General features: G+C 38.4%; 1 protein-coding gene across 1 annotated transcript; it reads left to right on the top strand.

Annotated features, from left to right (window-relative positions):
• Positions 1-5,950: 5,950 nt before the first annotated feature.
• Positions 5,951-6,856, top strand: LOC135826858 (integumentary mucin C.1-like; the record flags this gene model as incomplete). Its single annotated transcript, XM_065339465.1, has 1 exon — positions 5,951-6,856. A coding segment is annotated over one exon (906 nt), but the record flags the coding sequence as incomplete, so codon positions are not given.
• Between the last annotated feature and the right edge of the window lie 7,009 nt (positions 6,857-13,865).

Genomic DNA, 13,865 nt, shown 5'->3' with positions numbered 1-13,865 from the left:
TGCCTGTTGGAAATTTCACAGAGCGGTAAAACAAACTCCTGTTCTTAGTGGCGATAGATAAGCGACAATTGCGATGAGCCGGACCAAGTACATGCACATGTAGTAGTGTAAGAGAGTAACATAGTGCAGTAGTCAGCATAATACTAGCACATGGTGAGAGTGCAATAGCAAGCTTCACCATTGCTCATGGCCATGCAAATGTTCAGCAGCACTCAGTTCCGCAAGCTTCTGAATATCAGCACACCTGCAACAAATAGATAGCACAAGTATACGCTTATTACCGTAATGATGCATGGGAGCACACAACTACCAAGTTCTCAAGAAATGTGATGCTCAATGAAAATCCATCCACACAAAGACCTGTGAACAGGTGACGGTGGGGACAATAATCCGTTAATAATACGAGGAATAAGATCGTTTGTGCACACTCAAGACGCACAGACACACCACCATACATGTAGTGTACACAGTGTTTCACTTCACTGCAACTAAATTGAAATGAGATGATTTATACAATCTGTACAGCGTTGCAGTCAGTCAGTCTTCCCCAAGATGGAAATGCAATGATTTGTTGTCACGAGGCAGTTTCACTGACACAATGTCATGTTTGTGGCATCAAAACGGTTACTTCATGGAATACGAGTGCATGTATTAGCTTGAGAAGCTTTTTCTTGTCGTCGGCATACAAGAAATCCTCCTCCTCCTCCTCCTCCTACTACTACTACTACTACTACTACTACTACTACTACTACTACTACTACTACTACTACTACTACTACTACTACTACTACTACTACTACTACTACTACTACTACTACTACTACTACTACTACTACTACTACTACTACTACTACTACTACTACTACTACTACTACTACTACTACTACTACTACTACTACTACTACTACTACTACTACTACTACTACTACTACTACTACTACTACTACTACTACTACTACTACTACTACTACTACTACTACTACTACTACTACTACTACTACTACTACTACTACTACTACTACTACTACTACTACTACTACTACTACTACTACTACTACTACTACTACTACTACTACTACTACTACTACTACTACTACTACTACTACTACTACTACTACTACTACTACTACTACTACTACTACTACTACTACTACTACTACTACTACTACTACTACTACTACTACTACTACTACTACTACTACTACTACTACTACTACTACTACTACTACTACTACTACTACTACTACTACTACTACTACTACTACTACTACTACTACTACTACTACTACTACTACTACTACTACTACTACTACTACTACTACTACTACTACTACTACTACTACTACTACTACTACTACTACTACTACTACTACTACTACTACTACTACTACTACTACTACTACTACTACTACTACTACTACTACTACTACTACTACTACTACTACTACTACTACTACTACTACTACTACTACTACTACTACTACTACTACTACTACTACTACTACTACTACTACTACTACTACTACTACTACTACTACTACTACTACTACTACTACTACTACTACTACTACTACTACTACTACTACTACTACTACTACTACTACTACTACTACTACTACTACTACTACTACTACTACTACTACTACTACTACTACTACTACTACTACTACTACTACTACTACTACTACTACTACTACTACTACTACTACTACTACTACTACTACTACTACTACTACTACTACTACTACTACTACTACTACTACTACTACTACTACTACTACTACTACTACTACTACTACTACTACTACTACTACTACTACTACTACTACTACTACTACTACTACTACTACTACTACTACTACTACTACTACTACTACTACTACTACTACTACTACTACTACTACTACTACTACTACTACTACTACTACTACTACTACTACTACTACTACTACTACTACTACTACTACTACTACTACTACTACTACTACTACTACTACTACTACTACTACTACTACTACTACTACTACTACTACTACTACTACTACTACTACTACTACTACTACTACTACTACTACTACTACTACTACTACTACTACTACTACTACTACTACTACTACTACTACTACTACTACTACTACTACTACTACTACTACTACTACTACTACTACTACTACTACTACTACTACTACTACTACTACTACTACTACTACTACTACTACTACTACTACTACTACTACTACTACTACTACTACTACTACTACTACTACTACTACTACTACTACTACTACTACTACTACTACTACTACTACTACTACTACTACTACTACTACTACTACTACTACTACTACTACTACTACTACTACTACTACTACTACTACTACTACTACTACTACTACTACTACTACTACTACTACTACTACTACTACTACTACTACTACTACTACTACTACTACTACTACTACTACTACTACTACTACTACTACTACTACTACTACTACTACTACTACTACTACTACTACTACTACTACTACTACTACTACTACTACTACTACTACTACTACTACTACTACTACTACTACTACTACTACTACTACTACTACTACTACTACTACTACTACTACTACTACTACTACTACTACTACTACTACTACTACTACTACTACTACTACTACTACTACTACTACTACTACTACTACTACTACTACTACTACTACTACTACTACTACTACTACTACTACTACTACTACTACTACTACTACTACTACTACTACTACTACTACTACTACTACTACTACTACTACTACTACTACTACTACTACTACTACTACTACTACTACTACTACTACTACTACTACTACTACTACTACTACTACTACTACTACTACTACTACTACTACTACTACTACTACTACTACTACTACTACTACTACTACTACTACTACTACTACTACTACTACTACTACTACTACTACTACTACTACTACTACTACTACTACTACTACTACTACTACTACTACTACTACTACTACTACTACTACTACTACTACTACTACTACTACTACTACTACTACTACTACTACTACTACTACTACTACTACTACTACTACTACTACTACTACTACTACTACTACTACTACTACTACTACTACTACTACTACTACTACTACTACTACTACTACTACTACTACTACTACTACTACTACTACTACTACTACTACTACTACTACTACTACTACTACTACTACTACTACTACTACTACTACTACTACTACTACTACTACTACTACTACTACTACTACTACTACTACTACTACTACTACTACTACTACTACTACTACTACTACTACTACTACTACTACTACACTACTACTACTACACTACTACTACTACTACTACTACTACTACTACTACTACTACTACTACTACTACTACTACTACTACTACTACTACTACTACTACTACTACTACTACTACTACTACTACTACTACTACTACTACTACTACTACTACTACTACTACTACTACTACTACTACTACTACTACTACTACTACTACTACTACTACTACTACTACTACTACTACTACTACTACTACTACTACTACTACTACTACTACTACTACTACTACTACTACTACTACTACTACTACTACTACTACTACTACTACTACTACTACTACTACTACTACTACTACTACTACTACTACTACTACTACTACTACTACTACTACTACTACTACTACTACTACTACTACTACTACTACTACTACTACTACTACTACTACTACTACTACTACTACTACTACTACTACTACTACTACTACTACTACTACTACTACTACTACTACTACTACTACTACTACTACTACTACTACTACTACTACTACTACTACTACTACTACTACTACTACTACTACTACTACTACTACTACTACTACTACTACTACTACTACTACTACTACTACTACTACTACTACTACTACTACTACTACTACTACTACTACTACTACTACTACTACTACTACTACTACTACTACTACTACTACTACTACTACTACTACTACTACTACTACTACTACTACTACTACTACTACTACTACTACTACTACTACTACTACTACTACTACTACTACTACTACTACTACTACTACTACTACTACTACTACTACTACTACTACTACTACTACTACTACTACTACTACTACTACTACTACTACTACTACTACTACTACTACTACTACTACTACTACTACTACTACTACTACTACTACTACTACTACTACTACTACTACTACTACTACTACTACTACTACTACTACTACTACTACTACTACTACTACTACTACTACTACTACTACTACTACTACTACTACTACTACTACTACTACTACTACTACTACTACTACTACTACTACTACTACTACTACTACTACTACTACTACTACTACTACTACTACTACTACTACTACTACTACTACTACTACTACTACTACTACTACTACTACTACTACTACTACTACTACTACTACTACTACTACTACTACTACTACTACTACTACTACTACTACTACTACTACTACTACTACTACTACTACTACTACTACTACTACTACTACTACTACTACTACTACTACTACTACTACTACTACTACTACTACTACTACTACTACTACTACTACTACTACTACTACTACTACTACTACTACTACTACTACTACTACTACTACTACTACTACTACTACTACTACTACTACTACTACTACTACTACTACTACTACTACTACTACTACTACTACTACTACTACTACTACTACTACTACTACTACTACTACTACTACTACTACTACTACTACTACTACTACTACTACTACTACTACTACTACTACTACTACTACTACTACTACTACTACTACTACTACTACTACTACTACTACTACTACTACTACTACTACTACTACTACTACTACTACTACTACTACTACTACTACTACTACTACTACTACTACTACTACTACTACTACTACTACTACTACTACTACTACTACTACTACTACTACTACTACTACTACTACTACTACTACTACTACTACTACTACTACTACTACTACTACTACTACTACTACTACTACTACTACTACTACTACTACTACTACTACTACTACTACTACTACTACTACTACTACTACTACTACTACTACTACTACTACTACTACTACTACTACTACTACTACTACTACTACTACTACTACTACTACTACTACTACTACTACTACTACTACTACTACTACTACTACTACTACTACTACTACTACTACTACTACTACTACTACTACTACTACTACTACTACTACTACTACTACTACTACTACTACTACTACTACTACTACTACTACTACTACTACTACTACTACTACTACTACTACTACTACTACTACTACTACTACTACTACTACTACTACTACTACTACTACTACTACTACTACTACTACTACTACTACTACTACTACTACTACTACTACTACTACTACTACTACTACTACTACTACTACTACTACTACTACTACTACTACTACTACTACTACTACTACTACTACTACTACTACTACTACTACTACTACTACTACTACTACTACTACTACTACTACTACTACTACTACTACTACTACTACTACTACTACTACTACTACTACTACTACTACTACTACTACTACTACTACTACTACTACTACTACTACTACTACTACTACTACTACTACTACTACTACTACTACTACTACTACTACTACTACTACTACTACTACTACTACTACTACTACTACTACTACTACTACTACTACTACTACTACTACTACTACTACTACTACTACTACTACTACTACTACTACTACTACTACTACTACTACTACTACTACTACTACTACTACTACTACTACTACTACTACTACTACTACTACTACTACTACTACTACTACTACTACTACTACTACTACTACTACTACTACTACTACTACTACTACTACTACTACTACTACTACTACTACTACTACTACTACTACTACTACTACTACTACTACTACTACTACTACTACTACTACTACTACTACTACTACTACTACTACTACTACTACTACTACTACTACTACTACTACTACTACTACTACTACTACTACTACTACTACTACTACTACTACTACTACTACTACTACTACTACTACTACTACTACTACTACTACTACTACTACTACTACTACTACTACTACTACTACTACTACTACTACTACTACTACTACTACTACTACTACTACTACTACTACTACTACTACTACTACTACTACTACTACTACTACTACTACTACTACTACTACTACTACTACTACTACTACTACTACTACTACTACTACTACTACTACTACTACTACTACTGCTACTGCTACTGCTACTGCTACTGCTACTGCTACTGCTACTGCTACTGCTACTGCTACTACTACTACTACTACTACTACTACTACTACTACTACTACTACTACTACTACTACTACTACTACTACTACTACTACTACTACTACTACTACTACTACTACTACTACTACTACTACTACTACTACTACTACTACTACTACTACTACTACTACTACTACTACTACTACTACTACTACTACTACTACTACTACTACTACTACTACTACTACTACTACTACTACTACTACTACTACTACTACTACTACTACTACTACTACTACTACTACTACTACTACTACTACTACTACTACTACTACTACTACTACTACTACTACTACTACTACTACTACTACTACTACTACTACTACTACTACTACTACTACTACTACTACTACTACTACTACTACTACTACTACTACTACTACTACTACTACTACTACTACTACTACTACTACTACTACTACTACTACTACTACTACTACTACTACTACTACTACTACTACTACTACTACTACTACTACTACTACTACTACTACTACTACTACTACTACTACTACTACTACTACTACTACTACTACTACTACTACTACTACTACTACTACTACTACTACTACTACTACTACTACTACTACTACTACTACTACTACTACTACTACTACTACTACTACTACTACTACTACTACTACTACTACTACTACTACTACTACTACTACTACTACTACTACTACTACTACTACTACTACTACTACTACTACTACTACTACTACTACTACTACTACTACTACTACTACTACTACTACTACTACTACTACTACTACTACTACTACTACTACTACTACTACTACTACTACTACTACTACTACTACTACTACTACTACTACTACTACTACTACTACTACTACTACTACTACTACTACTACTACTACTACTACTACTACTACTACTACTACTACTACTACTACTACTACTACTACTACTACTACTACTACTACTACTACTACTACTACTACTACTACTACTACTACTACTACTACTACTACTACTACTACTACTACTACTACTACTACTACTACTACTACTACTACTACTACTACTACTACTACTACTACTACTACTACTACTACTACTACTACTACTACTACTACTACTACTACTACTACTACTACTACTACTACTACTACTACTACTACTACTACTACTACTACTACTACTACTACTACTACTACTGTACATGTACATGTACATGGGAAAATACATGACATGTACAAGGACCCTCCCCGGGGTACCTCCATGCCGGTTGGCACTGACAGGCTCATACGCATAGTAAGGGCGCGTTCAGACTGGCGTGAATAGCCGCTGGAAAGCTGCAGCGTAAGGGATATGGAGGAGTTCACCAGCAGCAGTGAAGGAGATCACTGTGACCTTGAGGCTTGACACTCCAGATCACACCGACATCAGGCATGTTGTTCAACTAACTTGTTACTTGGCGGTCCCAAGAATTCTCGGAATTCTCTCGAATTGTGTATCTTGGTTAATAACCCTTTGGGGCCCACAATTATTTCAAGAAATACACTGCATACGCGAGCCCAGTTACTTATCTGGTCGTAACTTTGGTGTCCTTTGGCCGATTTTGGTGATCCGGGCTTTCTGGAAAGCTCTTGGCCAGAGGAACACAGCGATAGCCAGCAATCCATCACTCGATCCACAGAACCAGCGCCGCAGCGCGATACGGCGCTCCAAAGCCAGCATTGCGAGCACCCAACTCAAAATCACCTCCACAATACGACCACGAAAGGATGAGATGGTGGGGCGCTCTGGCGGTACTTTACGGTACATGTACAAGGACCCTCCCCGGGGTACGCCTCCATGCCGGTTGGCACTGATAGGCTCATACATGTACGCATACTCGCATAGTAACGGATATCAAGGAGTTCACCAGCAGCAGTGAAGGAGATCACTGTGACCTTGACACTCCAGATCACATCGCCATCGGGAATGTTGTTCAACTAACTTGTTACTTGGCGGTCCCAAGAATTCTCGGGTTCGGACGGGTACAGCACTGCACTGTCGTCCAGAAAATCAGCGGAAAATACTTCATTGCACAATTTACTTGGAGACAAGAATGTACATGTACATGTAATTACTGTATACATGTACCTGTACATGTACATGTACCTGGAAGTAGGACAAACTTCAGGTTTTTTAATGTATACATGTACAGTCTAGCTATGAATAGGATGAAGGCCGCAGACATCACGCAACTACGTTACTTGTTTGACATGTATTTACTGTGTATTTTATAACAAAAATATTATTGAAAACCCATAATCGATTTTCTTGTTCCTATCATCAGTGGGAAAAAATACGGAACTAAGGATACAACCAAAGAAACTGAAGTTTTTTTCCCACTGATGATAGGAACAAGAAAATCGATTATGGGTTTTCAATAATATTTTTTGTTATAAAATACACAGTAAATACTTGTCAAACAAGTAACGTAATTGCGTGATGTCTGCGGCCTTCATCCTATTCATAGCTATATTAAAATTATTACATGTATCTCCACGTAGATTATTTTTGTATATTTCAGGTTTTTTCTTTTTTCTCTCGTTTTTTTGCGCTTTTTTCACATATACAAATGTTTTCATTTTTTGGTGTTGTGTTCTAATCATTCGCCATGCCACTGTCAATTGTATTCTGTTTGCCCGTAAAAGAGGCCTTATGATTTAGCCACACAAACGTCAGGCTCAACGTTTTGAAAGTTTTCATTAGTAGACTTTCACACTTGCACCTTTTCCCCACGACTTTCTATGTGCATGGGTTACGCATTTGTAGGGACCGGCGGATTCTGCTCGAAAAGGTGGCAGATTCTGCTCGAAAAGCAGAAAAATTGGCAGAACCATACAAACCTTATGGCGGGAAATTCCTCGAATTCTGCTCCATTTCTTTATCCACAAACATGTACCTTTCCCAATTCACCCACAGAAATTCAGACGGTAAAGGAGCACAAACACCTAGGGGTAATGTTCGATTCATCCATGTCCTGGTCGGCTCATGTAGATTACATTTGTAATAAAGTCAGCCGTGCTCTTGGCTATATTAAAAGTCATTGTAAACATCTCTCTATTCCGTGCCGTTCCGCTATATATAAAATTTATCTCCTTCCATTGTTTGAATATGCTGCCACAGCCTGGTGTGGCCTAGCTAAGGTCTTATCCGATTCCATTGAAGTTCATCATAAGAAAGTTCTAAAAATTTTGTTCTCGAAGAAACCTTCCTTTCCCTCCAATGAGGTGTACTTATTAGCTCAGACTACTCCGTTAGAGCAACGCCGACTAACTTGCCTCTGTATATTGGTTCATCGAATGCTCTTGGGTTGTGTTCCTGAACATATAAAGCCTTATAACTGGTTTGTTTCGGGCCGCTCAACCAGAAACAAAGTTTCTCTTCCCAAGGCCAAGTCAACGCAATTCACAAGATCGCCATTCTTCCAGGGCTACTGTGCATGGCTACAACTTCCCGACTCAGTGAAGACTTCTGCATCATTGAAAGAATTTAAAGTGAATCTGAGGGCCTGCTGATGACTGAGTGCACCATAATAATAATACTTGCAAGTAAAAACTAATCAATATAGCTTTTCGGCTGTTTCCTTTTCATGTATATAATCTTCTCCTTCTTTTACCATGGTTGGCTATCACCCACATCTTCCCGTTTTGGCTGCCATCGGAAGCCATAAGATGTTGAATAAATAAATAAATAAATGTACCAAACATGCATGAAACTTACCAGAAAAAGAACCGAATTCTGCCAATTTTTCTGCCGGCAGAATCCGCTGGACCCTACGCATTTGACACTGTTGTTTTGGCTCTTCTTCCTTGCGCTGCTTCTGTCACCTCTCTGCAGTATTTAATCCATTGTCCATGTTCATTTTGATTTGCCTGCGATTTACCTGATGATAAGGCATGAATGAATGCTAGTGAAAACGTTCAAAATTTTGAGCCTGAAGTGTATCCTACTTCTAAAGTAAAATTATTTACTTTATTGCACATGTACATAATGGTACACATTATGTACATGTACATGTACGTGTACACAAAGGCAGAAGAGAACAGAGACAGCCGGCTGTCTCTGCTCTTTTCTGCTTTTGTGGTAAGGCCACCCTTTCTTTTTTCGTTGTTTAACGTCCGCGCCCGCGTACCTTTTTGCCTCCGACCGGAAAAAAAACAAGAAAGTAGTAGTACCAATAATATGCGATTTGAAACTCGGGTATTGAGCCAATAATAAATGTAGAAAGGTAAAGGACATATGGAAACGAGTTAAGAGTAACTCTCCACCACTGTAACTAGATACTGAGTAACTCTCCACCACTGTAACTAGATACTATACAGTCAGAAAGTGCAACAACTGGGCACAAAACTGACAGAGTACTGAGACATTCGACGTCCTGACACCTAGGTTCAACACATCTCCGTAGCGCTAACCGACAGCCTTCCAACTTGGAAGGTTCAAGGTTATGGAAAGACCAAAGAGGGGAAGGCAAGCGCAACGAAAACGAGCACAAGCTACAGTCCCAACGGAACAAAGAATGTCGATTGTCACTGGACGATGACGAGACCAGTAGGCGATTTTACAAAGCGGTCACTTTTTACGTGTTTGGCATGCACTGCATTTGACTGCGTGAATGCACAGGCGTTGCAAGTGGCTTGTACGGTCATGTAAACGCGAATTTTTGTATCGTGTGTGAATGCAGCCTTAACGATGAATTAAGGTGGCTCCTACCCCTCGCGTCTAATTTTGTTTTTGTTGGAAACGTGGCTACAAACGATTGTACTTTGTTTCGTTGGATATCTAGTGTACGGAGACAAATTTTTATCAAGTTCTACCGGCCGGTTTCACTCGGGGGAGGGGCCAAACATAGCATACTCACAATTGCCAATTTAGGCCAAAAAATACCGGAAAACCACTTTTTTGGCCGTAGCACTGGTAGTTACCCCCTTTCTCTTGATGTCCAACATCAGGACAGTAGTATACTTGCTAAATATCAGCATAAGCTGTAGATGTGGGTAGAAATCTGCTAGAAGGTGACCTTTTTTTTCTTTTCGGAATCATCCCATTTCAGCGCACACGTCCCACATATTAGCCCCGCCCACAAGTATTTGACACTGGACTTGCCCTGTATTCGATGGTTATGCTATCATAACCTAATAATGGTACTGTGTAGCAAGTTTGAGAAGGTTCTACCGAAGGTAACTCTTGACATAAAACTTTGAAGTTTCAAGTGATGCCATATTTCAAGAATCAGCACATTGCACTGGGACATAGTCCAACGCCTTATAACCCCTGACTCCACCATATGACAGATACGTGTCTTACAATAATTGATTGCAACATCTTCCGAACATAGTAGTGGGAGCGGTTTTTCCAGCCGTGCTGCTACCCACAGTCAACTGGGAACTTGTGGCCAGGCACAAGGGGTACATGGATGCAGCTAATGGGGTCGCTTTCCGCACTTGTGCCAGTGGTTGTGAGACTTACCCACTCACCCCCACCGTTAGGCGCTGCATCTGCCGCTAGGGTTTGTCGGGTGTTAGCGGCCGTCGTGAGTTCCCTTCGGGAACGGATACGATAATTTACTTTTTTTTTCTTTCTTTTTTTTAAGTAGAGCTTTGGATCAAGTTTTAGCAGTTTCCACTGAAGCTAACTACCAAAATAGAACTTTGAAGTCGCCCACATACTAAATGCCATAGCTGAGCATGTGCATTGAGTGTACGGTCTAAAGGTTTTCACAACTACATGTAGCTCCAATGCTGCGGGTACGTGTCTTACATTACTTGATTGCAACATCTTCAGAACATAGTAGTAGAGCTTTGGATCAAGTTTAGACAGTTTCTACCGAAGCTATCTACCAAAATAGAACTTTGAAGTCGCCCACATACTAAATGCCATAGCTGAGCATGTGCATTGAGTGTATGGTCTAAAGGTTTTCACAACTAGCTCCAATGCTGCGGGTACGTGTCTTACATTACTTGATTGCAACATCTTCAGAACATAGTACCGTACTGGCAATATATGTTGCCGCAGTGAGGCCATGAAGCGTTACATTGGCACATGTTTGCCGCACGCAGGGCGTTACATGCAAAGTCGCACAGGAGCCGTTACACAGGTTTCTATATTGCCGTAGTCCTTTTTTTTGCCACGCGGTACACGTGCTTTCACAGTTTTCAGCCTTTGCAGTGCAAACTGCAATGAAAAGATCGCCGCACCCCGCCTGACGCGCGTTACGAACGCAACGAAAATTTGTCGCACTAGCCTGGTCGCGCGTTACGCCGCACCCTCCTGCGTTACGCGTTACGCGGCAACATATATTGCCAGTACGGTAGTAGAGCTTTGGATCAGGTTTAGACAGTTTCTACCGAAGCTAACTACCAAAATAGAACTTTGAAGTCGCCCACATACCGGTACTAAATGCCACACATGTAGCTGAGCATGTGTATTGAGTGTACATGTATGCTCTAGTGTTTTTCACAACTTTCTCCAACATGAAGCCAATAGTGATGTGGAATTTGTTGACTGCTTTGTACAAAACATAGTGCTGAAGCAATGCACATTGGGCACTTTTTACTGGTAATGTAATTATTATTATGCAGTGTTTGCAGCCAACATAGCAAGCAATACTTCTATACTAAATGCGTATTCCACTGGGTATGGTCCAATGGCTTTTCACTTCACATCTAGCCACTGTTCTTCGTGCATTGCTTGAATGCTTAGTCTCCGTGGTAATGAAGCTAAGAGCCACACTGGAGAAGTTTCTACTGAAGCTAACTATCAAAAATATAAAATTTCCAAGATGCTCCTAGTAGTACTACACTGTATTACATCAAGTAGCTGTGTGCAATGCCACTCTGTTGAACACAGTAAGCAAAATCGAGTCACTAAAACCCTATTTGCCAGATATAAGCTGCTGAGACTGATAGCAGCTGTATGATCTGATATGGATGGCGGTTCCACACTGACCAGCACATGTACACGCGCACAGGCAGAAGAACACACAAGTAATACACCTAACGTTACTTCGAAGTACATCATGTAAATACAAGCGTATATACAAGCATCACTCCTGTTCTCCACAACTGGCAGTCCTGGGCCACTCAAGCTGGTCAGAGTGCAATAATTTCTGCAGCAGGCTTAAGGAGGCGAAATCGCCTGTTTGTGGTGCGACGTTAAATAAACTTCTACAACAACAACAACAGGCTTGACTTGGAAAGCTAATCACAACTGACATGGCTGCAACATGAGTGTTACCAGCGCTTTTACAGTGCTACTTGTATTATATTCTTGTCAATCCGGGCCATTGTGGTGCATTGCACTCGTTTTCAACAACCGAGTTTATGTCATTAGTTGCATATCC

Source organism: Sycon ciliatum, chromosome 10, assembly GCF_964019385.1.
Source record: "Sycon ciliatum chromosome 10, ocSycCili1.1, whole genome shotgun sequence".
NCBI lineage: Eukaryota > Metazoa > Porifera > Calcarea > Leucosolenida > Sycettidae > Sycon > Sycon ciliatum.
Note: the sequence above shows the minus strand (reverse complement) of the source record. Positions and strands in the feature narration are given on the sequence as shown.